Source organism: Athene noctua, chromosome 2 (genome assembly GCF_965140245.1).
Source record: "Athene noctua chromosome 2, bAthNoc1.hap1.1, whole genome shotgun sequence".
NCBI classification, from domain to species: domain Eukaryota; kingdom Metazoa; phylum Chordata; class Aves; order Strigiformes; family Strigidae; genus Athene; species Athene noctua.
The window spans coordinates 48,105,371-48,131,583 of NC_134038.1; the positions used below are offsets into that span (position 1 = coordinate 48,105,371).

A 26,213-nucleotide genomic window follows, 5' to 3' on the forward strand; every position below is an offset into this window, starting at 1 on the left:
TCTGAGTGACATACAGTCTGTCTTAAACTGGTTTGGCAAGCAGGAAGTTTCCTAATACCTAACCTAACTGACACACGTGGAGAGCAGGCTCTCCCTTTCCTCTTGATGTAGGTGAACACCTCTGCCTGCCCTCACTCTTCTCTTTAGGCCAGAGAGCCCCTGTCCCTTCTACCTTACCTTGTAATTTTGGTTTTTGGAATCCTTTGCCATTTTTGTCTCTTTCCTCTCAATATTTTTGAGTTCTCAGCTATCCTGGAGTTTAGACCTGAAAACTGAGCAGGCTGTTCTGTAAAACGATCTTTTCATTATCTTATGATACTCCTATTTATGTATTCCAGCATCAGCATAATACAAGATAGCCTAGCACTGCTCATGATCCATAATCTCTTTCCTGAAGAACTGCTTTTTTATCCTGGTACGTACTTGTGCAGTTGATTATTCCTTTGTATGTGTAGAACCTTCTGTTTCTCCGTGTTCGGTGGCATTTCAGTTTCTCCAATCTGCCAAGATCCTTATGAATCGTAATGCTGTGCTCCAGCATAGTTGGAGCCTCTTCCTGTAGATGCAGTCTGCAAATGTGAGTAAGTGTACTCTGCTCAGTCATCAAAGATACTGATGAAAGTACTGAATAGTTCTGGATCCAAGACAGATCTCAGCGAAATCCCATTCTGTATATCCTTTCATCTTGAGACTACTAATTATTTCCAACTAATTTTGCACTCATATGCTTGTCTAGACTTTTTTTTTTTTGATAAGAGCACATTTTGTGAAACCCTATGATCCTCACTCTTTCTACCCTATCCATGAATCCTGTTACCATCTGATAGAAGTAAATCAAATTGATGTGGTATTATTTGTTACTGACAAACTCACGCTGTTACTTCTTCTATCTTTACTTTCTAGACTCTTGCAAATGGTTGGATTACCTGTTAATTTTTTTTTTTTTTTTTTGAGAAGAAATTCAACTAACCAGTTTGTAGAGCTCTTTCCCTTCACCCTTTGAGAGACAGGCAATCCTTTTCAAGTTTTCTGGAACCTCACTCATTCTCTATTGATTCTTGTAGGTAATCAGTAGCAGCTCTAACATTGCTTGAACGCTAAAGGAGTTTTATCAGGTCCAATCTGTCAAAAAATCTTTAACTTACCTAGTATTTTCCAGTCTATTTCTTCATTTTTCTAGCCCAAGCTCTTCGACCTTTGTCAGTACTGCTAATAGTGAAATCACATTTTCCTTCTTAAACTGAAGACTGAGGTTGGAAAAGGCATTAAGGATACTGGAGTCTCAGCATCTCAGTCATTAGGTGATGATTAAGTAGATTTCCCCCTCTGTGAAATGACAGAACAGTTTTTTCCTTCCTCTTCTCACTATGCATCTTTCCAATAGCTTTGCTATCTTTTAAATCCAATTTTCTGACATCTTGGGACCTTATCTTTCTGGTTTTGTCTATACGTAGTCTATACATTTATTTGTAATTTAGTAATCTGACCTACTTTCTACTTTCTTTCAGGTCATTGAAGATCTTATGATTCAACCCAATTAGTCTTTATTTCACTTCCTCTCCTTCCTCTGTGTAGATCAAATTCTGCAGTTTTGCCTTCAGCACTGGATCTCCAATGAACTTCAATCTGTCCTGAACTCACAGAAGTTTAGCAACTAGTTCTCTGAGTTTTAGTCTCCATTTAGTTCTTCCTTCTCTTCCTAACAATGAAAAATAGATAAAAGAGGGTCGGATTGATTTGTAATTTTAATTTCGTCTCTGTATAGCTAATGAGCATTTCAAATACAGGAGTTTCTTCTATACATTTTTCCTTCTCGCAGTGTTTTCTACTACTTGTGGCTTAAGTATGATCCACTCACTGGCTCACCTTAGGGAGATGCAAACACTTAGGTTCCCATTCAGTGTTTGCTGCATGCTTCACCCCTCCTACCTGATGCAGTGTGCTTCACCTAACACTCCGAATAGCATGAGTGCTCTCCTCTTTGCATCTTTTGCTCTCCTGGAGCAAAACAGCTGCCTTTTTCTGAGCATATGCATTGTTGGCTATGTTCACAGGAGTGTGCCACTGGGGAAAAAACACCACTCTCACTAGAAAGGACCAAAAAACTCTCCCACCAAACTGGAACACTGTGCTTGGAGGCATTTTCCCACCTAGAAAATAGGATGCAAGTTGTGAGCGTTATCTTCATTTAGTTCTCTCCGAAGCTGGATGATAGTGTTGCACAAATTCCCACAGATGGAATTTTTAGAATAAATAAAGGTTAAATAAGGGATTTAACTGGAAAAAGGAGGACACCTCTTATAGTGAAATAGAAGATAAAAGGTGAACATTCACACCAGACCCTCAGATCTCTTGAGAATATCCTACCTGAGCAAAGATTGTTTGGATTTTGCCAGTAAGACAGGAATAACATTCTCTTTCAAAACATGAAACATGATGTACAGACATCAACTATATCAAATGTGTTGTTCTCTTTCCCCCTTGCCTCAGAGAAATGTAGGTATTTAGGATCTGATTCTGAAGCGATCACTGCATCGCCTGTTGTTTCCCACTGGACTTGTAAATACTTATTATGAAAAACAGGCCTTTGATATAAAGGCAAATCACATGTAGGAAGAAGAAATGCAAATTCATGGGAGGTTTTAAAGCAATACTGACTATGAGGGCTCTACATGAAACAGTGTATAAGGCTCAGAGTCTTATTTGGTGCGTGTATACTAAGGTGTAAAGCATGTTACCAGATTCATACTAAATCAGTTTGTTGTGAACAGCTCCATTTCAAATGTTAACATAGATACAAACTGATGAGGATCCAAAATGCTTTAAAAAATCATTTTACTGGCAATGGAATAAATATATACTAGAGATTTTACAGCCTGCTGCATAAATGTGTTGTGAAATCAACATGAAAGTCAATTTAAAATGCATTTAAGAGTAATTTCAGAAATTATTCTGAGTCCCCCTGCCACTGCTTACTGTTTTTTGGTGACAATTTGCTGACAGGCACATACAGAAAAACTAAGATTTGTGTAACTGAGGCCCTGGTCCTGAGCTGGATCTGCTCACAGGGATTCCTCCTGAGGTCTGATGGCTTCATTAGCATTTTGCACCAGTAGGAGACTCTGGTAAGAGATCACACGAAGGAACTAAGGCATTTCTAGACATCACAGAAATCATTATATCTAAAGTTTTAATTATACATAAGGTGCTGTTAAAGCAAGAAATTGTCTGAGATTCATATGTGCTGGTGATTTGAATACTGTGTATGTAATATTAGAATATATTTCAAAGAGGTTGAGCTATAGTACAGTTAGGATACATAACAAAGTCACTCTAAGAGCTCCATCGAGGCATTTAAATACCAGTAAGCTTTATGGTGTCTCTTTGCCTGGAAATAACTGAATGAAATTTAAATAGTATCTAGAAGTTATATTTTTAAAAAACGCATCTTGTTCCAGCAGGATGGGTAAGAGTGGGTTGGGTTTCCACTGGTCGGAGAGAACACAAACACGGTTGCGTGAAGATGGCTGTAGGCCATCTAAAACCATCTGAAGAATGAAAAAGCAGCAGTAACTATTTCTGTGTGAAGATGCATTTCTTCCCAGACAGCGGAAGTGCATGATGTCTGAGAGGAGCATACACTGTGAGACAGTATCTATCCTGGAATTAATAGTACCCAAGATGGTGCTTAAAAACAATTGTTGACAGACTAGCACTTCAACTATTGTGAATATGGTGAATCCCAGTCTGACCTAATTTGCTTTGCTTTATACACTGCCCCCAATAACCTCTTTAAACCTGAACAAGTTAAGACCATGCTTTTGCTTTCCATATTTCAACAATAATGCTCTTTGCTGTTATATTACTTTGCACTTCAATAGCTTAATTCACTTGAGTTGTTCAAAGCATTTGGTGAACTCTGTAAAAGGGAAGCTACTTGGAAAAAAACCCGAGTGTCATATTTTTAAAGCTAACTATTCTGGTAGGCAGGATCTAATGGCAGCATGGCTGAGTGTAGAGAATTAAGGTTTTCCATAGTGCTGGGAAATCCTGGTGCCAAACGGTGTAGCTAAAGCATGGACCCACATCAGCATGAGGTTCAAACCAACCCCGATCCATTTGAAACGAGATAACTTGGGTTTTCTGTAACCCTCTGTGCCGACTGGCTTCCACGGTCTTTGTTTCATCTTGGGAGTGCATGGCTGAAGTCTCAGTCTCTGTTTGCAGCAGAGCAGAACAAGAGTGTGTCTGTCTTGGCCCTCCTCATGCTCGCGGTGCTGCTGGCACCAGCAGTCGCAAAGGCACGCAGCAGCGGCTGGCCTGTCACCAGGCGCGCGAGGAAGGGCGAGCGGCAGGAGAGCTCGTCGTACAACAGCTCTTCCCCCAGCTCTGCCAGCCCCAGCAGTCTCCAAGACAGACACCGTGGAAGATGGAGCCTGAAGAGGGATGTTAGCTGTGGATGTTTTCCGTCGTTTTACAAATCACTGAAAGGCACTTTTAAGTTTCTAGTCAACAGCACAGTCTTAAATGTAGCCAAGTTTACTGCAATAAAATAAACAGCTTTGACACAAAAGCGAACAAAATAAACTTAAGCACAGCACAATGCAACCACCCAGGAGTTAGTTTTTCTGGTTTAATTTCCCAGAGTTTCTGCAGTCTGGAGATGCATGAAAATGCATAAAAAGTGGTATCATTAAATAAAATATCTTACGAAGTCATAGAAGACTTCATCACATAAGCCACTTTGAAAAGAGAACTCATAGCTGATTTTAAATATTCCCGTGGTCTGAAGACCCTTGAATACACAATATAGGTAATATATGTGATGCTTGCATGTGCAGTAATGATAGAAGTGAGTTGAAGATTTGCCTCTAACTTCTACGCACTACTCTTCATACGTTAAATACCCATCTATAGTTCACAGGTGAAAAACTAAAAAAAATAGAGATATAATCAAAGTCGCCATCTAATTGGACTTTTTTTAAAAGTAGGCTGAATTTCACAGGCAAAGTTAGAATGCTAAATTAAGCGGTGAGAAGCTGCAATGCAAGCCTCTTGCTCAAAATTGCTTTGATAAATGAAGCGAGAGTGAACCCACGTCCTCCAAGAGCCCCGAGTGCCCGCCCTGCTCCCCGACCCCTGGCCCGTCGTGTCCCGCCCCACCGGCCGCGCTGCCCGCAGCCCCCCCCATCCCCCGCGGTTCTCGGCGTGTGGGGGGACGCGACGGGACGGGACGGGACGGGACGGCACCTGCGGGGCCGCCCTCCGGCTCCCCCCGGCGGGACGGGCGGGCGGGCTGCAGGGCGGGCGAGCGGTCGGAGGGTGGAGTGAGAGGGACGGGCTGGGCTTGGCGGCGGCGCTCCCCGCCGGGCGGGCGGGCGGGCAGCCCGGCACTTTCCTTTTCGGCGCGGGGAGGAGCGGCAGCTGCGCAGGCGTTGCTCGCACCCTGTTGATTAGTCAGTGCTGGGATGGCGCTTCCTGGGCCAGGCGCGGCGGCGGGCGGCCCCAGCCGGTCCCGGGGGGCGGCGGGAGCAGCAGCAGTAGCAGCCGCCGCCGCAGCAGCCGCCCGACGGGCCTCCGCTTCTGCCTAGCGCGGCATGTCCCGGGGCGGCCGGCGCTGAGCGAGGCGGGCTCCGTCCCTCCGTTCCCCTCCCCGCTGGCTGCAGCCCCGCCGGGTGGGAGCACCCCGCCAGCGCTGCCTGTCTGGCTCCTCTCCTCTCCCTCCTTCCCCCCTCCCTCCTTCCCCGGACTGGGAAGATGGACCCCGGCCCGCCGCTGGGCTGCAGCCTCAAGGACGTGAAGTGGAGCTCGGTGGCCGTTCCCCTGGACCAGCTCGTCAGCACCTACCGGCTCCCCCAGATCGCCCGGCTGGACAGCGGTGCGTGGGGCGGCGGGCGGGCGGCTCTGCCCGGCGGGGAGCGGGGAGCGGGGCCGGGCGAGCGGTGGGGGGCCGCTCCTGGGGCGGGCTGCCGGAGCCCCGGGTGCACCCCTCTTTCCTCCCGCGGCTGGAGGGAGCCGGAGAGCCCCGCGGCTACCCGGAGCGCTTTCCGTGAGGTCCTTGCACCGACATCTGCCGTTACCGGGTGTCGGTGCAAGGCTTCGACTCGCACGGGAGTCCGCGCGTTGCTTTGCATCAAAATATCTGGTAATACCCGCCCCCTGCCCCCTTACGGTGTGTGGCGCAGCCTGTCTGCCATCGGCTGCTTGCCCCCGAGGAGCGTCCTCGCAGCCTCAGATGAAGACGTGGAAGGGCATTTTCCGTACTGGAGACCCAGTGTTGTGATGAAGGGATGCTACACCAAGGCCAAATAACGAGGGACGTTAAATAGCCGAGTGGACTAAATCCCAAATGTTACATTTCACTAAAAAAGCCACGGACCTGTAAAAAGAGGAGTAATGTAAGAAGCCTTTCCAGTCTCCAGATAACTTTTTATTACCGTTCGCTAGGGTGCTCGCCTGCAGTTTGCAAGTCTGCAGCATTTTGTTTACACCAGGAAATAAGAAACGAGTCTAACAGAATAGCTATGGCAGCGGTGTTTTACCTTTCCTAGATACGTGTCTTAGAAAGTAATGTGTCGGCACAGAGAACTGGGGAAATAGGGGGAATTTTTCAGAAAAGCTCAGACTTTATAATATTTATATATAGTAATACTTTATTTAATAAAGACTCGGCTCCTGTATAGTAGTGTGTGTGCGCATTGCATGGTAGCTCCAGGAAAACTGTCCAACTCTCCCATCTCTAAGGGAATGCAGTATATATCTCGTAAATCAGGAAAAATTTCCAGGCATTTGAATTCATTAGTTTTTGAAGTCACCTTGTACTTACACAATGTAATAGAACAGGTCTCTTACAAAATTTTGTATTGATTTGAAAAGTTAAAAGTGAGCGCAGGCATCGTCCTCTGTTGCTCCCCAGGATTGGTTTACTACTTAACTGCAGTTCCTGTAATCCAGGGATAATTCAAACGAGGGCTTTTTTGACTTTTGTCCCTTGATTATAAAGTACTTTTCCTATCCTTTGCAGTACATCCTCAGAGCTGGTGCTCAGGAACAGGTTAAAGAAAAGCTTCTTTGCCTTTTACCTGCAGCTGGCTGGGTTTCATACTGTCGAATGTTCCTCGTGGTAATACCTCATGTCACTAGAAGCAACTAAGATGGCCTCCAGTCGCTGCACTTAAGGCTGTCAATTTACTTGAGATTCCTGGCAGTGGTTCAGGTTTTAACAGGATGTATGTATTGATGATTTACTAATTTCCCTTTCTGCATGTTATACTTCCCAATCTCCCTGCTTTGCTTCATTGGAAGGGACCTGAAAAAGCTTTGTGGGTAGAGAAAGTTTATGAGTTTTGAAGCAAGTAATTTTATTTTTGTTTTTGTGTCAGACCTAGTGATAGAAATATCCCATAATTGTCAGGGAGACAAAGATGTTGTGGATTTTGTGCAAAGGCTTTTTTGTCCCATGTGCCACACTTGGACCATGTGGACAGGCAAGTGGGTGTAAACAGACCTGAGGTCTTTTGCTCATGCCGAGATGGCCAGACATGAAGCAGCTGTTGGTGTAGGTGTCCTGCGAGTAATGGTTCAGCCCCACACTAGACCCTGCTGGGAGGCTGCTCGGGTATAGCACTGTGCTAAGGGCTTTGGCTTGGACCTGGCTGAGGTCTGGCCAGTTCAGTGTACAGGCAGAGGCTCTTGGGTCTGCTCTTACCTACTCATACAGACATACCTTTTAACTTCTGGGACTACAGATGGCAGACGAATCAATATTTTACAAAGAGCACTGACGCCACAGTCTTGGTGGTACGAAGAGAATGCTTTTTCTATTTCCAAAGGAGCTTGTCTTGCAGTAAGGGAAAGCAACCATGAATAATTGTGTAGTGTCCTAAAAGAGGAAGGTTGGGAACGTGCCATGTTTGTGGAAACGACTGGGGCACCTGCTGTCCTGGGATGCTCTGCATCCCTGTCCTTGTCTTGCAAACAAATGGAGCTCTGTCAGAGTTTCTTGATTCAATACTGAAGAAGGTAAATGCAGAATCCAATCCGAATGTGTGTCATCCAGTGCTCAGGAAATTGTTAACAAAATATCATCTTGTGCAGTTTTAGCAGGATGCAGTTTTTGTCTCCACATCACTGCAGGCACAGCCTGCAGGTACTTATCGACGGGTCAGGGTTCTGTTGCACAGAAATGGCTTCGTCTCCTCTTTAGGTGCTGAATTCCTCTCCAGATCAGTGGAAGCTGCACGTGTTCCATGCTGTTGGAAATTAAACCACCTGTAGATGTCTGTCTTCAGTCACCTTTTGATTTTGTGGTTGGCTTCTGTCTGTAGCAGCGAGTTGTTTTTAGGCTTGTTGTTTCAGACATCATGAGGTTTTGTGAAAGCCAGAATTAATTTCTTCTGAAAGACCAGGATGTAGAAGAGGATTGAAAAGCTGGAGATGCATTTTCTTCAGAAGATGTGTTGTTTCTACATTTCTTAATGGAGTTTAGCACTTGGTGTTCTTAGATGATACCTACACAAGATCTCCAGCTTCTCACCGTTGCTTCACCTTCAGGCCTTTCAGTTTGAAGTATGATGAATGCAGTTTTATTCTTCGAGTTTGGATGTGCAGCTCCGGGAAAAATGCCCTTAAGTAGTTCAGTTTGATTTCTTGACAGGGTGGAGTTATGAGATATTTATGAGCGCTAAATTTGGTCCTCTCCTAAGAAGGGAGGGTTTTTCTTGATGGTATGGGCTGAAGGAGGAATGGAAGGAAGTAGTCTGTCGTTACATCAAGATATAGTTGGAAGTAGTTAGGCATCAGTGCCAGCTTTATCCATCTAGAAATGATAAATATGTCAAATATGTTTTTTCAGATGAAATTTTGAGACTGTGTAGTTGTGTTTCAGATTATGCTTTTGGACACTGTTAAGGCACAAGTTTTGTTTGTTTTAACCTGTTCATGTGTTTTAATATTTTTCTGGTGACTATTGTTAATATTAATTGAACAGATAGACTGCAAGAAAAAAAAAAAAAAGCTGTTGCTCTTGAGAGGAAGCAAATGGAGTTTTTATGGGTTTTGTTCCAACATATATAATGGCTTAAATATTTCTAGAGTATAACTTAAATACAAAACCTCTAAAAGAGTGCTAAACATACTAAAGAAAATGAACGGACTTTATCTCATGCTGTGGAATTCACTGAGTGGGCTGTTTCAGATGAAAAGAAACAAGACTTGAAGAGCAAGAGAGGAGTGAGCTTTGTGCTGTTTTTCCTGTCCTCGCCCCCTTGCCATCCTGATCTGCGTTGTCACAGCTTAATCCCACCCCAAGTGACACAAGAGAGGCTCGTGGGTGGGTGCAGTGGGGAAAAGATTCTCTCTGGGAACCCGCAGCAGAAAGATTGTATCAGACTGTGGTTGTTGCAACAGGGCAAAAGGTGAGCGTCACTGGTTCTCTGAAGACACACGGATGTGCGTGAGGCTTGGGTTGTCTGTCTTCAGATCGCCGGTGGAAAAGACTAACAGCAAAGCTATGACTGTATCTTGTAGCTAATGCTGAAATGATGTTGTGTGTGATTTATTTCAGGGGTTTAAATGTCTGGTAATTATTTTTCTAAGGATAATTTTGGAGGGTAAAGGAAATGCTATCAAGGTTAAGATCTGGAAAATACTGCTTTGCACAGAACTGAGCTTCGGGCCAAGTTGTAGGTTGTTTTGGGGTTTTTTTGTAGGGTCACTGCTCCCTGTGGACTCTAGGAGTTTGTCAATCTCTCTCTTAGTGGAATTCCCCTTCCCTCAACCACTGTTGCTGTGTTTCCACAAATAAAGAGCAGCCTTTGCTAGTAGGTAGTTTTCACCCATGGATTGGGTATGAACTGGAAGAGTTCACAGAAATTCACAGCTTATGTACAAAGATTAAAGTTTCTGTGATCAAGAGAGTATGTGGTCCTTTGATTTTTTTTTTTTTTTTTTTTTTTTTTCACAAGAGATAACATTTTTTTTTATATGTATAAATATGTTTATGAAAACTGGTACTCTTGGGATCAAACTTAGTGACACTTGTTCCCAACTCACAGAGAAGTGATTTCCTACTTTGCATGTTGGGGAAACCACGCTGAACTTTTCTGGAAGGGAGACCATGAATCCTGATGAGCCACTGAGACTCCAAAGGAAATTCTTCTCTCTGCATTGTAACCGTGGTTTCTGCAAGATGAAATGACAGAACTAGTGGCTCTAAAGAAAGGAAAAAAACATCAAATAGGTAACAAATTTAAAGAGTTATTTCTTTTATTTTTTTACTCCTGAGTGAACTATTGTGAATATTAGCAGTGGGTGAACAGTGAGTTTGTGCCACTATTGCTCCTGGGGCTGAAGAGATTTTATTGACTTACTTTATTTCAGGTTCTCTTTTTCTCTTCCATTTCAAAACTTTTCATGGTGACGTCAGTGTACCCCAGTCATGTTCAGGAGACTGTTCCCTGTAACACGTTACCATAGGGCTTATTCCAGTTCCAAATATCTGGAAACTGAGCACCCTCGCAGCTTATCAAAGAACATCATACTCAATAGAACAGCATGGCCGTGTACATAATGAAAATTAGGTATTGCGTCACTCTACAAGTGCGGGTTATCTGTGCAGCTGAACAATACTTTGAAACCACAAAGAGACTTATTCTTTTAAGGTCTGAATGCTGCTATCCGTGCTTTAATTGTCTTGAATGACCTCCTTCTTTTGAGAAGCTAGTGCAGGGTGTCTCAGTAGTCTGCTATTGAATAAAACTTTAAAAGGAATCATGTGGGGGTAGGGCAGAGCTTTTGAGCAGACCAGGAAAGAGATTTCAAATATGCTCAGACCCTGGGCAGTGGCCGTGATCTGATTTCCCACTCTAGGTGTGGCCATCTATTGTGTACTGTGGTGTGGTAGGTGACAGTTCTCCTATATTGAGCACACAACTGTCTCTGTTTCAAAGGCAAAAATCCTCAAGATACCCTGTGTCCACATGCCTCTATGTCTTCCTTATGTGCCGAGCTGCTTTGAAACTCCAACTGTTCTGCCATTAAAGTACAATTTCAGAAGCGTCTCCCCCTTTCTTCCTCTTCTTTCCTCTTTTACCTTGTGGTCTGCTGTTTCCATCAAGACAACTGAATAAAAAAACAGTTGACAGGTTGCCACTAACCGCTGCTTCTGGGGTTTTGTTTTGGTTGATTTTTTTTTTTTTCTTTTCCCCTGTTGGCAGACATGTGTTCCAGAAACATTATAGCAAAAAAGCTTTTAATTCATTTAATATCTACAGCTACTGGATGGTGTGTCTGTGAAGATTACAGTGCCTTCCTGGAGATGGAGGCCAGTAACTTGCAACAGCTATTCCCAGGTGTACGAAAGGCTTCCAGTGAGACAGATAAAGAGTTCAGCAGCATACACATTTTACACCATTTCTTTGAGCTGTTTTCATGTTCGGCAATCATTTAACGTACAATAATGTCTAGTCCATGTTCTTTAACTAGTATGCTGCTTGCAGTACGCTGGAGCCTTGGTAGCCTGGTAGGGCTGCTAAGATGCAGAATAGTTGTCTTGCTCTTATTTCTTGCATACTTAATCAATGTTCATGTTCTTTTCTGCCATACAAGGTGAGAAACTTACAGCTCTTTGTTTCAATTTCTAAAGCTTTGACTCTGTTAGGTAAAGCCTTTGTGTATATACCTGAAAAAACTCTTCCTGGATAATTCTGTAGTTCAGGTATTGGAAGGTGAAACACCATTAGTCTTTTCTTAACTGAAATTCAAGTGCTATAGCTTTAAATCCATGGCTAAAGTCATAGAGGAAGCTTAGTGCCTTGGCTTTTTTTTTTGTTCCCCACCCCCCAATTTAGCTTTACATGTAGCTTTCAGATAAAGCACAAAGTATACATAAAATCAAAGGAATTAAGGTGTCTTGAACAGTTAGTAAAACCCTTAATCTTAAAACAAATATGGTGTGATGAATCATATGCTGCTGTTGCAAGATGTGGTAAGGAATGGTACAAGTCTAGCATAGGAAAGAAGGGGTTTGTTGTTTTATGCTTTGTCTGTAAGTGCTGTTCTGGAACTAGGTGTTCCTGGCTTTGGTGATTACGTGAATTGGCACTCCCTGTAATAGCCCGGCAAAGGCAACTTCAGGGAGTAGGCCAAGACAAAATGCTGGAGGATATTGGACAGCATGCTCCGGTGCTCCAGGATTTGATGGAAGTTGTGGGAAGAGCTACAGCATGTTCCAGTTATTCAGTGGTGGTTTGTCAGCAGTGAAGGGCATGGGTGTTGCTGTGTTTCCTTTTGGCATTAGGAGTAACAAGTTGGTTGGATTAGGGAAGCTTAAGTCTCTCCCCTATAGGAAAATATTAATCATCTTAATGTGGATTGCATATGACTCAAAACCAACCTTCATAAAACCCAGTGAACCAATATTTCAAGTCTGAAATTTTTGCTTTTAATGGTGTTTCCTTTTGGAATGAGTTTTATGTAGCCTTTGTGGTCTGTGATTTTCATACCATTTACATTATGAAAAGCTCGTGGAGCTAACTTCACTGCACCTCTACCTGTAAGCCAAATCTGTTAATCTGAAGGCCTAGCACAGAAACATAAAACTGAGGTGTATAAGCAAATTGAAGAGTGTGTCTTAGAGGATCAGGGCCAAGTCTGCTTCCCAGTCTCCGTGGCAGTGTGCATGTCAGCATAAAACTGCTAATATTACAGCTTTGCCAGGGCACCTGCACACTTGGCTGAGGTATTGCATCAGCAGGAATAGCTGCTCTGTCTCGGTATCTCCTGTACTGCTGCCGCGTGGTGCATCTCCCTGTCAGGCTTGTTGCTGTATGCTGGGGAGTAGAAATGCCTTTCTGGGGAAGGGGGGAGGTTTGGAATTCAGTCTCCTTGTCCTGTAGTTTGCTTTGGCTTTCAATTGTTGCAAAGGAATGATCAGAAACTTGGCCTTCAGAAAGAGGTCGGTGGAGTGTCGGGGAGGGTGGGAGGAGGTTACTGTATTTAGCTCCTACAAGGCATTAACACCAACTGCTACTGCAGTGGTTGACTACACGTGGGAGAAGCGAGCACGGAGAGGTAGTAGAGGTTGCAGATGGGGACCAAGGATTGCCAAACCCTACAGGCATTCACAGGCCAAGTCTGTTGTGTGGAGGAGATGCTCCTGAGCCTGCAAAATGTAGACCAAGTGTCTGGATCAAGCCATGATGCAGACCCGGAGTGACCAGTGAGAGCGGCTGGAGCAGTGGGTTTGGGGGACTGGGGAGCCCTGTGCCAGGAGCCCAGCACAGGCATGCTCAGGCAGGAGCTGGTGTGCTCTCAGCAGAGGAGTGGATGGTGATTTTACCAGGAAAAGTAGCAAGTCTTGTTGCAGTGGGGAAGGTCACTTGGAGCTTCCTGGCGGGGCAAACCTTCAGGAAATGCAAAATTGTTTGAAAAGTGCCCCTTTGATTTGTCGGCTTGTTCTTTACAAGTGTTGTAACTGGTGCAGATTGTAATCAGGGATGTCACTGGGCTCCTAAAGAGAACCAAGGATGGAGGTTTAAATGCAGTCTTGGAGCCTGAAAGATGCCTGAGAGCTCAACCTGATGAAGTAGATATTGGAATTGCCTCATGCCAGGGCTGAACCTTAGTGACTCAAATGTAAATATTATGTGAAACACAACATGCTGCAGTTGTGCTTGTGAAAGGAGCAGAGGAAACCTTTCTGGCAAAGTGGTGGTGGTGAGGATGTTGGGGAGTTTCTCCTTACAGTCAGGGCTGGGGGAGTAGGAAGAAAAGCTGAGTAAGGGGCTGAAAGCCGTCTTTGACAGACCAGTGTGTGCCATGTGCTGCTCTGCTTGCTGTCTGTGCCTTCATGGCAAAATGTGTACCTGGAGTGGGTGAGGACATAGCTTGGTGGGTGGCAGGTTTCCCTGGAAGGGTGGGGAGGCTGTGGCCACTAGTGGGTGTGCATCCTCCAAGGGTGAGGTGTTGGACACGAGGCTGTTGCAAGAAGGGTATGGGCTAGTTGGAGAGAGTATAGGGATTAACTACCCTAAACTGCTTATCCACTCTGTCCTGAAGAGAGAGTTTACCCAAGGCTGACTTGAGGGTACAACCCTGCGTGTACCCTAAGCACTCATTTCAAAATGGTGCCCACTGGCCTTATCTCAGCATCCTCCCCTCGTTGTGCTGCCACTGAGCACCGAGGCGAGCTGGGCTGCTGGACTCAAATGGAGCACGCTTGCCTTGCAGCCTGGTTTGTAAGTCATGCAGTCTAAATACTCAGTTACTAAATTACTTCCAGGAACTATTTCAGAGTAATCCACAAATGCTCAGATACCCCCTCTCATGTGTTGGTTTTTCTGTTTGCAGCTTTTTGTTGTTCTTGTTCCAACTGGCAATTTTACTTATTTGCCCCACTAAAAGCAAGCAATGACTATTCTTGTTGCTTCCTGGCACCTCAACATTTTGGAGATGAAAGAGGGAAGATTGAGGTGGGAAGGTGAAGGAAACATTTTACCTAAGAAAAGAAGAAAGGCACATGCATAGGTCTCTTCTTCTTGTCCAGCTTTCCTGTTGCATCTTCCACTGCATTCCTTTGGGGTATGGTTGGATTCAAGGAGCCCTTGGCTCCTTGCAAGGCGTTGCAAATCTTTGCAGTCATTTCCAAAGTTGCTGTGAGGTAAAACAGCCACTAGTGTCTAACAGTAGCAGAATGGAGCACTGCAAGGAGCTTCTTCCATCCTTCTGTTATCCTTTCTTGCCTTCAGATAGGATAGCCCTTCTTTTCACCTCTTCCAGCATTACTGGCACGTTGCTGTTGTGTTCTTGCCCTGTCCTCCAGCTTCTTACAGCTCCCATGCAAACTCTGCTTCTCCATCCTGCCATGCCCTTGTCTTTTCCCACCATACCCTTGTCTTTTCCCTCAGCTTGGAGGAAGATGGGGTGTTTCTTGGACCAGACAGCAGCATGGTGTTTGACTGTGGATGTGCCAGGAGTGATGGCTCTGTGTGTGCTACCAGTGGTGAGAAAGCAAGCAGGGAATGTTATTTCAGGCGCTTCTAGAGGCTTGAAAGTTTCTGATCACTGAGACTTGAAACTGGAACTGCAGCTCATTGCTGTTGGAAGGAGACAGGTGTTCTGGGCTTTGCTGAAGAGAGGTGGTTTATATCAGTGCAGATAACATGGGATCTCTCTCTGTGGAGTCTTAAGCTTTGCTGTTGACATGCTGTTTGGTTTAACTTCAGTAAAGGGAGTTTGGCTGGCAGGACTCAAATGCAAATTGGGAGACTTTGCATGTAATGTTTCCTTTTGTCAGCCAGCACTGAATTTACAAAAAAGGAGTGGAGATGTTGTGTATTTCTAGGAATAATAGTAATCCTTGTCCATTTGTTATATGATGTGACTAGCTGGAAGGAGAATCTTATGTGTATATCCTTGTTGGAAGGCTGGTTTTCAAATCATTAAATTATTCCTGCTTCTTTCTTAACAGTTTTGTTCAGGCCTCTATTTATTAAAAGGTCAAAATGCCCATTTTTCTTTTTGAAGGGGGCCATAATCACACACATTGGGTAATATCTAAGATTTTTTCTGAGTTGTATTTACGTAATTTCATTATGGTCAGACTTTTTTTCTGTCTTAGTCTCTGAAAGTGAAGCTACATTATACTCACAGCAGGAAAATACAGAAAGCACTGGTGCGTATGTGACTCAGAGAGATGATAGGGTTCCATATGAAAATACAAAATGTGACTAGTTACACATGCAAGTTATTGAAGTCACCAAACCCAGGATGTGGCTGTAGACAAACAGTAAATCTGCAACACCACTGCAGCTGGATGTGGGGCAAGCTGGAGGAAAAGATCATTTCTGTTGCATGTTTTATGGGTTGCACTGTCAAATATCATTTGGGTTCCTGTGAATGTGTAGCAAAATATCTTAAGACCAAATGGCCTGTGGGCAAAGATAAATGTGCCCTCAAGGGGAAAGTGAAGCATGATGGGCTTTTCCTCATTGCGTGTTCTGCATGCTGCTTGCCAAAAGTAGAAGCTCTCGTCTGCACAAGAGGGGTTTTATTTTTTCTTTTTGTGCATTCTTAAGGTGATAAAAATATTATCAAAGGGATGTTATTCACTTATCCCTCATGTTTTATGGAAAACAAAGCCATTCTTTTTATACCTTACCATTTAAGTGTAGATTTCTCAGAAACAATGGAAATAAATTGCATTCAGGGTTAGGATTGTTCTTGATCAGAAAAGAATTAGGTGCAGCTTTGATTGCACTCTTCTTGTTAGTATTCCCATATTGCTCAGATACTCTTACTGTAACAGGATGTAACCAAACAGGTGCCTAATTACAGATGAACATCCACAATTTCTGTGTGTGTACACTGTCAGCCTGCGTTTGAAGAGGCACTGCCCTCTTATTAGTGATATTTGAATTTTTCCAGGCTGAGACAGAGAGGTAGGATGGACATAGTTAAAAGACAAAGGCAGCGCCAACAAGCAGGTGTCGTGTTCGCACAATCAATCAGTGCTACCCAGTCTCTGAGGGCATGGGGAGATGGGCCAGGCCACTGGGCAAGCAGCCAGGTGGCAACCTGACTTCAGAGCAGAGCTGAACTTTTGCTCGCTTCCAGCTGTTTTTATTCCGTCCTTAACACAACCTGCAAAAAACCCAGACAAATTAAAGTGTAATGATGAGTTCTTTCAAAGCCAAAGAAAACTATGCTTGAGCAGTTCCTGCATTTGGGCTACTTTATTTTAATTGGGAGCTTGTCCAAGATGCCCCAAGTTCAAACAGGGATCACTACTGTGCAACACAAAGCACCATAGTGTCTCTTTAGAACTCGGGATATATAATGAGAGGACTGAGCATGTTTACTTGGATGCTATTTTAAAATATCATCTAATTATAAATAACTGTCAATGAGAGCTCCCCAGCTCTCATGCTGTGCCCAGAAAAAGTCTGAATGAATAGGCTGCTTTTCTGTCTGCCAGGGCAATCTATAATCAAATTCTACGTTTTAAATCCATGAGTTCGGTAAGGTTAAAATTTTCATCATTGGCATTCTTAATCTAGGGAGCTTTAGCCAGACTTCCCTGACCAGACTTCCAACCATTGCATATGGACAGAGGTGACTTCTGCAGCAGCCAAGGTGTGCGGCTGTCTTCAGTTTTATCAGTTAAAGCAACCATTCTGTATCTGTGCTTGGAAATAAATAGGAAGCCAATAAAAGCATGTGGTTCAATGCTAAATGCTGACCTTCCACCTCCTAAGTATTAAGCTTCTCCAACTAGGCACCTGATGGTAAACAGGCACTTGGAAATGTGTCTTCCAGTGGACCTCACAATATTTATAGATGCATCTGAGCAGGAACTTTTCAGGATGAGGATGCTTGCCTCTAATGAAAGAAAACTTTGTTGCTCTTAAGGTATTTAAAGGAGCTGATGTGGATGGCAGCAGGCTGCTCAGAATTCTCATTACTGCTGTGTTTTTCTTTTTGTCAGGTAGCTCTGTCATTCTCTTTATCTTACCTACCAGACTTCTTACAAAAGCTACTCTCTGGATTCCTCATTTCCAAACCTTGTATCTTGATTGCAAAGAGCAAATATATATTTTAAATCTTTTTTTTTTTTTTTTTTTTTTTTTCCCCCCCTGACTTTGGCCATGAGAATTCAAAATGGAAAATAAACTAGAGACCAACATAAAAATTCCTTTCCCTCTCTATGGTAACACTAAACTAGGCTGGAACCTCTCTTGCATGCAATGAAAAGTTACTTAGCTTTCTGCTTCTCAATATTTCTAACCTGTGATCATTTTAAGTATAGTTAAACTTGGCATTTTTTGCTCTTATTCTTAACATTTCAGATCTGTGATCTTAGGTGACTTCAAAACCCTAAAACTTTCTTCCATAAGAGTCTCAGTTTTCAACTGATTAAATCTAAGATTTTTAGATTTTTTTGTTTCCCTTCAGATAAGATACCATGATAAATAGTTGGCACTATTCAGCATGTTGCAGGGTATCGGAGTAGTTTAAAGAATTGGTGAGACTTTCTAGGGTGGCTTGTAAGTAACCATGGTGATTTACTGTTCTGTTGGATCAGTCTTACAGCTAAATCTGTCGTGAGGATACAGCAAATCTGCAGTTACATCTGATGACGCTCAGCATTAATAAGAAGAGTAATTATGATAGCAGAAGAAAGTTACTGTGTTTTGGAATGCAAATGTTAAGATGTCGTTGTGCTGGGTGGTTTTTTCCCCCTGTGTGGGGGTGGAGAGCAGTCTGTGTTGAAAAGATGTGTTTTGGCTTGTTTGGCTTGAGTTCAAAAAAAGTAAAGTTTCTCATGCGGGGATGTTTGTTCTGAAGGCTTGAAACAAACACAAACAAAGCTCAATGAAATCTGTGTTGTTAACTTTTCTATTTTTTTTTCCCCCACTAGCTTTCTTATGAACACAAAGAAAGCAAGATGCCAAGGTTCAAACTGTGAGATTGCTAAAGTCAGCAGAGCATTTACCATCAGTGGCAGTGGCACCAGAATTCCACTTAGTGTTTATTTAAAATATTTGTGCTCCTCTTCCTTGCAGTAGGTCAAACAGGTTTTTTTGAAGACTCGTTGAGATGCTGTCTCTGTATTTGCAGCTAGAGAAAAGCTTGTCTTGGAACAAACTGGATTTTTCAGTGGATTAATCTGTCCCATAGCCTTGTAACAAGATGATGGTTTATGTTGATTTGTTGCAACAGCACTGGTATATCCAGTCATTCCAATAGCAAAATGCAAATCCTAAAGAAATAAATCTGTCTTCTTCCTGGCAGGCATAGAAAAGAATAGGGGGATGGGAGTCCCTTGCTTTCTTGTTAGGTATTAGTGGGTGATAGCTTGAGTTCAGCATCAGTTGGATTGAAGCAATTTGTTTGTATCAGGCTTTTGCAGAGGGATTGGAAATCGCAGAAATAAAGCCTTATCTCCTCTTGGTTATGAAATATTTAATGGTCACCCAGAGCAAAGTTTGATCACGCTACTGTGAGGCTGAAGGATTACATCAATGCACAAAGTGCCGCAGGTAGTGACGTTAGGCAGTCTGAGGGTGATGCTGTCCTTGCCTCTTCCTTGCTAAGCAGGTAGGGTCACTGAAGCAAAATTAGATGTCCTGTTGTTCAGACACAACTGAAAATTTTTGCAGCGTGGCCAACCGTAGCCAGCAACAATTGTGTTTCGTCTAAGGAAAAAGATGTACAGTGGCTTAATCTTGGACAAACTGTCTCTTGGGTAAATGCATTTTGCCCAGCTCTTCCTGAAGCTGCAAGAAGATTCAGTGTCTCCCTCCACCATCCAAGGTTAAGACCAGTGTAACTGCTGGTAACAGACCTTGCTGCAGACAAGGAGTTTCAGGCAGCTGAGTCTCAGTCTGAGCTGGACAGGTTGGATGATTCTCTTGGGTGTTTCATACATGGTCTCTGCAGAGAAGTACTAAAGGGTGGTCTGAAACTCTTAGTAAGTTTGTAAGCCACAACCCGTGCTGACTTTAATGCCTGGGCTCTCCTGTGGCTCAAATAAAAATATTTACTAAAAAAAAAAAAAAGTGCTTTCTATCTTTTGTAATGTAAAAAGCAACTCTGAAGACCAGCTGATTGAATCTTGAGAGCCAGCACACAAGATTTTTCAACTAATTTTGCCTGATCTTCCCTGCTTTAGTTGTGACTTTTTTCCCTTTTCTTGCTTTTTGCAATGGAAGGAAGGATATAAGTCATCTTAAAATCAAAATGGGTATGAATCCTTATGCTGTCAGGGGAAGCCTTTCATCCACTGGAAGATGTGGAGTCTATGTGCTTGATGGAAGGTCGAGTCAATATTATTTTGGATCTCTTTGGAGAGAGGGGTGTTTGATTGCAGTTTGAATCATGGCAGAAGTACTGGCTGATCCAGATAATATGAACCAGCACAAATGAATGTGCTGCAGAAATGGAACAATTAAACAGAAGCACATTTAAAACTACTCTGGAAATTGAGAAGGAAGAAGGGAAATTGCTGCTAACCAACCTCACTTTTCAGTCCTAGATATAACTGCAATTTTGATTCTAGACCTTTTTGTTGCAAGCTCAAAAGGTTGTGTAGCTGGGGACAGAGCCCTCTGCTTTCATCTTTTCCACTATGGTCAGACAGACAGTCAGATGAGACCAGTGTCAGGCTTTCCTATGGAATCTGCCCACTTTAAATTAAAAATTTAGTACTCTACATTTTATAGCGCTGAGATGTTTAAATTTTAACGTGGGTTGGATTTGTTTTGGTTTGATGTTTTTTTTCATCTACAATATTTGCTCCTAGAAATTACAATATTTACCCTTTTAACTCACTGGCAGTCTGTATTTAGACTTTGCATGATACACCCCCGTGCAAGTTGTTTTGCTTTTCTTTAAACAGGGAAGTTTGATCAGCTACATAATTATTTTTTTTAAACAGCCTTTTATTTTGTCTGTATGGAATGACAAAGTGAGACTGGTAACATGGAGAGACTTTCAAAGCAGGTTTTTCTTCTGTAGTAATAGTTTTCTACAATTATATGCTCTTTTTACTTCTCTCCCATTAGGCATTTTATGCAAGAGTAACTCTTCCAAGCAGCTGTTCAGTCATAGTGACAAAAAAACCCGTAAAGTTTTCATTCCTTATGTATAGATCCAGTGTTCATTAATGTTGCTACAAGTGGGGTTCTTCATGTAATAAAATATTTCTGGAGTTTTCCTTTGTTAAGGAACATTATAAGGATGTGAATTTTTTCCATACAAATTCTCATTACTACTTCAAACTGGAAAATTCAGATGATGTTCTTTTCCTAATTAACTTTTTCTTCTGACTTATGTCATAAACCAATGCAAGTTTTATTTTTGTGTAAGAAATAGCACTGGTAGGCTGAACAGCTCATTGAGATTTAACTCGGTAGCCAAGTGTAAGAACAAATCTTAAGGAAGCAAACCACCCTAATGTAATCTTTATTATTCTTTGACATTCATTCAGGTATGTCTCCATAGATAAATACCCAACAGATACTCTGGAGTATCTGGAGCATGCAGAAAACAAAAGGTTTGACTTCCTTCTTCCCTCAGAGTTCAGATAGAAGTTGTTTGTCATAAGGTTGCATGACCTGCTAAATAATAATAAAATAAAATTAAATGTTCTAATTTGAACATTCAGACTTCACAAGAACTTTAGTTTCTTCCCCCAAAATGTTAATTCCAAACTCAGCATTATGAAAGAAGAAAACCTGTAAGTATTAGTGAAATAATCTGTAGCAGAAGAGGCATCTGTTCTGACAGCGAGGTGTTACTGCGGTAATACAAGTGAGTTGTGGAGGTGAAGGATCGCATGTTGATCGCATTGTGGTAGATGAGAAGTCGGATGGAAGCTGCCCTGTTGCAGTTTCAGTCTGCCTGAAACAGCAAAACCACTCAATGACTTTCGATAAATCTGTGCTTCTAAGGGAAAAAGGACATTTACTCACTTGTTTCTTTCCTCCATTTGGCAACTGTTTTCAGATGGTCATGTATGACAGCCCAGCAGGTATTCAATTAACAAATAGAATGTAGTACGTTCATCTTCTGCTTAGTTGTCACATACTCATTTCTTTGCTTCTCCTCCACTGAATGTATTAAAACCAGAGAGCGTTATTTAGGAGCACAGTCTTGTCCCCAAGTGAAAGAATTCATACTGCTCTTTGAATTCAAACTCCAATATAAATAGATGCTAAGCCTCAAAGATACTGGAAAATTGACTACTCGGAGCTCTCTTCCAGTAGCCTATTGCTAATGCTAACAATTTGGGGTTTTTTTGTATGTGTTTTTCAAAGAACTTGTACTCTTACTAACATAAAAGCAGCATATTCAGTGCAGCACTTCTTGATCGCTAGCGATGCTTCTGTGTGTCCCTGTGTCAGATGAGACCAAACAGAAGTTAACAGTGAAAAATATTTGTGATGCAGCCTGACATACACCTTGATCTTTTTTGGCTTACTTCTTTTGTATGGAACAAGGAGTTGCTGCCTGCTGGGTTTTTTTGGGCAGTTAAGCCTTGTTTTTTGTTGGTTTGTATTTCAAGAGATCAGAAGCCCAAACAACCAGCTGGCTGAACAAGAACCAAAGTGTTGGGAGCTGTTTGAAGATTGTGTAAAGGATGAGTCCGCCAGTGAAGGGAAACACAGACCTCCAGATGAGAATGGCCCTGAGTTAATGATTTTATTTATTTATTTATTTATTTTAAAGGCAAAAGGATGCTGTGGTACCCAGCCTGGTTTTAACACCTGGTGATACCACAAAGCCTATTTTGGAAAGGCTGTGCAGGTACCTGTGATGCCCACAGACCATCACTGTCAAGGAGGCTGAAGTTGGTGTGTGCCATGTCCACAGTTAGTAGGTGCTTGCTGTGCACAGCTGGGTGCTTGACCTTTGCGTGGTCTCTTCAGATATGCTGTCTCGTCAGTGTGAGGCCCTGGGCTCCCCACTTTTATCTGGGGGACCCCTGAGCTTTTGTGCTGACAGGAGGCCTTGGCGTCAGCTTTCATCTGCTGTGAATCTTCCAGTGAGATGAAAAGAAATTGAATTAATCTTAAGGTGTTATCTGTGTGGGAACTATGTCACTAGCAAATGTTTGCAGAAACACAAGTTTGCCTTTCCAAAGACAAGAGAGCTTTTATTAGTTGACTGGTGTATGGTTTTGTAGATTCCTTCTTTTGGAGTGGAAAAGCAGCACTGGCAATTATATTTGTGCTAGCACTGTGACCTCCCTCTGACCTGAAACATCTCTTTGTGCAGAGCCATGAAGTCCATAATGCTGTCTGGTTTTGTCTTTTTTTTTTTTTTCCTTCTGTTTTTAACAATAGATTATAACTTCACTTCATACTAGCTGAAGCTTTGCTTTGGTTTTCATGATGTGGTAGGATAATGTTAAGGTATATCTTAATGCATGGCTTGTTTGGTCTTCAGCCAGGGAAGGTCCAGTGAAGCTGCATGCCCAGTGAAGCAGATACCGTGTAAGTAAGTCTCCTTAGTGCAATGAGAGCATGATAAATAAGTAAGAACCTCACTTCTTTCTTATTTCCGGCTTCTAATCGTTCTGCTTTCTCCTTGCTTCCAGTTGTTACAAAATAAACCTTGGTTGCTAGTCTTCCTTGTAACACTAGCCACATGCTGACAGTTCTTCATAGTTATTTCACAGCAGAATTGCTCACCTGATCAGACAGCCACTTCTCTTTTGCTGTTCCACAAATTAACCCTTCAATCCTAGCTAATGTTAGTGCAAGCTTGAGTGGGGATAAAGTTGAAGTTATTAATTTATGTGGTTTTGTAGGTACCTAGCTGAGCACCCCCTGAAATGATTTTTAATGTTGCTAAGGTTTTCCTATGTAATAATGTTAGGCGATTGTGGAACATTAGGTGGAATAATTAAACTCACCACCTACTTAACTGACCAAGGCAGGCTGGGTGATGCACTTAATTGTACAGCATCTGTTACCTTGCATGCAGATGGTGTTCAGGCTTAATGAAAACACATGGCCCAAAGTCTTGATGAGTTTTCCCTGGGGTTTTGCAGGCATCTTCTTCACCAACTATTTCACAAAAGCTGTCTTAAGTTTCTTGTGAGCTCCTAGCCTTTTCTGTAAGCCTTTTTGTTCCAGGAAGAGCAAATTCTGCATGCTTGAACTGATGTGCAAGGGACAGCATTAAGCTCACTTTACAGTCTTCTGTGATGAATGAGATGAGAGGAATGTCTCCGTAACCATCTTCCTGGCAGAAGGAGATGGTATCTAGTTCATCTGGCATGTGTACATGGTAACTGTTACGTTGCTGGAACCTTGCATGTGACTTCTTCTTTCTCTGAATTGCCTGTGACCTACTATTTTAATGTCTCCAGACGCAAAGCTTATGCTTTAAGGCAGTGATGCAAACTCTTAGCCAAGATGACAAAGTGTGTGGCATTATAAAGAGTTTATATTCCTGTAGATCACTGCTTATTTTTAGCAGTGTAGTTTCTGTGAGTGAATGAGTCATGTTGGTCTGCACATTTTGCAGTGGCTTGAATGTTTCTCAGTTCTAGGAGGAGAACCTTAAAAGTTTGTGGCTTTTTTTTTTCATTTCTTTCATGATTTTTCTATAGTGCTTTGTGTTGAAAAGTCATTGCTGTGTTTGGCAAACCAGAATATGTGGAACCTGTGTGAATTTTTCTTTCATGGACTGTAGCGGGCCAAGCTTTAATTGTTGATCTGGAAGGAAGTGGAGGTGGGAGTCCTCAGACCCTTCAAAACTGGAGTGGTCTTCCATTCTACTCCTGAGATTTCACCCCACACATTTGGTAATTGTGAAATGCTAAACTAAAGAAAAGTGTGTGTCTCTAGAAAGTAAGTGGTGACAACAACCTACAGGGAGGTCAGTGCTTGCTTCAAAAGAAATGTTTTTGAACATTTTCATTCTTCCTTCTGTGTTGCAGCATTGCAATATATAAACTTGGTCCCTGTGTGTAGCCAACCTCTGTCTTCTTACCTGGTTCTTAAAAATTGCAAGTGAAAACAGAAATTCATTTCTGAACTTGCAGATTGAGGTATCCTGCTCCCAGTCTTGTTACAGTTGTTAACTGTTAATTTGAAACTGGAGTGTTTACAGTGACAGAGCCAAGATTTGCCAAATGTGGATGATCCAGTTTTGGAACTGGAAAGAATTATTAAAGAAGTATTGGCATTTAATGTAGGTGGTATTTAATACACATGCAACTCCTGATTAAGCAATTACTTTTTTTTTTAAACTGTATCAACATGTGAACGGTTTTCCTTTCATGGTCAGTGTTCCTCTGCAATTGCTCTTCAACAAGAGTGGGCTCTGCAATATTTGTAGTTTTTAGGGATTGTATGGAAATGAATTATGTAATCAAAAAATGGTAATACATCTTATTTGCAATGAACACATGAATAGCTGTTGCAGTGCTGCTTTGGTGATGCATGATGAAGTAGCCCAAATACTGGTTGTGGTCAGAGTATACTGGTTATCGGACAGTTTGTGTAGGAACATACCAGCTAAGTTTTCAGTTCAGAGGTGTGAGGCCTTTATTGTCAGGCAAGGATGGGTGTTGACGCTTTATTTAGGGTTTAGGTGCTATTAGCAAATCGTGGGTTTCTTAGTTCTTGGGCATTATTATGAATAAACTTGACTCATATTTTGGAAAGAGGTAGGCAACTTGGGGAAGGGTGGGGAGTTGCATGTGATAGTTCATTGCTTCTCTGACTTTTATTTGGGGGAGAAAAGCCAACACAAGTGTTTGCCTGTAGATTCTTTGTAGTGGTTTAATTACATTGCAGGCATGTGGGGTGGGGAGGAGAGGTTGAGAAGATAGAGCTAATCCATATTTGATCATAAGAGACAAAACTGTTACTAAAGATGAGTGGCCTGTGTTCTCTGTTTTCTCATGGTGTCTGATTTTTGTGTAAGCAGCAGCGTAGGAGTATGTTGAATAGGTGAGAACCAAGTTGCATAGTTGGTAGATGTGAGGACTGCTGAGTTCTCTCCCACATAGTTAAAATGTGATTAATGAAAGCCTTGCATAACTTGTGTTACTGAGGCAGGAAGAAAAATCAGATTGGATATGTGTGGCTGTTTTGCAATGTGTGGCTGAGAAAAGTGTAAAGGGCTAAGTCTGGACTGTGGTTGGGGTGGGAGCTAAGTTGTGTAGCTAGGATCAGAGGTGTCTCCTGCCTGAAAGATACTTCTCTCCAGGAGGAAACCACTTTAAAGACAGTGAGCAAGTCTTACAGGGGTAGACAGACTAGGCGAAAATGGAAGAAGAGAGTATGTATCACCATGTTCTGTTGTCTTCAGTCATGTTTGACTCTTCATTGCATTTCCTCCCATAGCATGGAAGCCATCATTAGCCAAGTGTTTTTATGAGTCCGTTAATCTTTCTAGTGACAAGGAGCCTCTTCCTATAAAGCAACCCAGGAACCTAGCTTGCCCACAGTTAGGAACGATCGGGGCTTGGTAAGGACTGATCTGGCTGTGTGAAGGGGCTGGAGGGACCGTGAACTCCCAATTGCATCCACTCTTCCTTCTCTCCTCGGCTCAGTCTCCTGTGGCAAAGCATGAAATTTGTTTCCGATGTAGTCGGTTGGAGCAAATAATTGGTGTAACAAGAATTGTGGTTTCCAAGGTTCTGTTTAAAAAATACAGCTACTTCCAGCTGCAGACTTAGTTATGTAGTCACT

The 26,213-nt window shown here is 42.5% G+C and overlaps 1 protein-coding gene across 2 annotated transcripts in view; it reads left to right on the forward strand.

Annotated features, from left to right (window-relative positions):
* Window positions 1-5,464: 5,464 nt before the first annotated feature.
* Window positions 5,465-26,213, forward strand: part of GAREM1 (GRB2 associated regulator of MAPK1 subtype 1) — a 103,952-nt gene continuing 83,203 nt past the window's right edge. For both annotated transcript variants that reach the window (XM_074899021.1, XM_074899022.1), the window contains exon 1: window positions 5,465-5,878. In XM_074899021.1, the coding sequence (XP_074755122.1) occupies window positions 5,758-5,878 (121 nt within the window). In that variant the 5' untranslated portion in view covers window positions 5,465-5,757. The remainder of the gene's footprint in view (window positions 5,879-26,213) is intronic.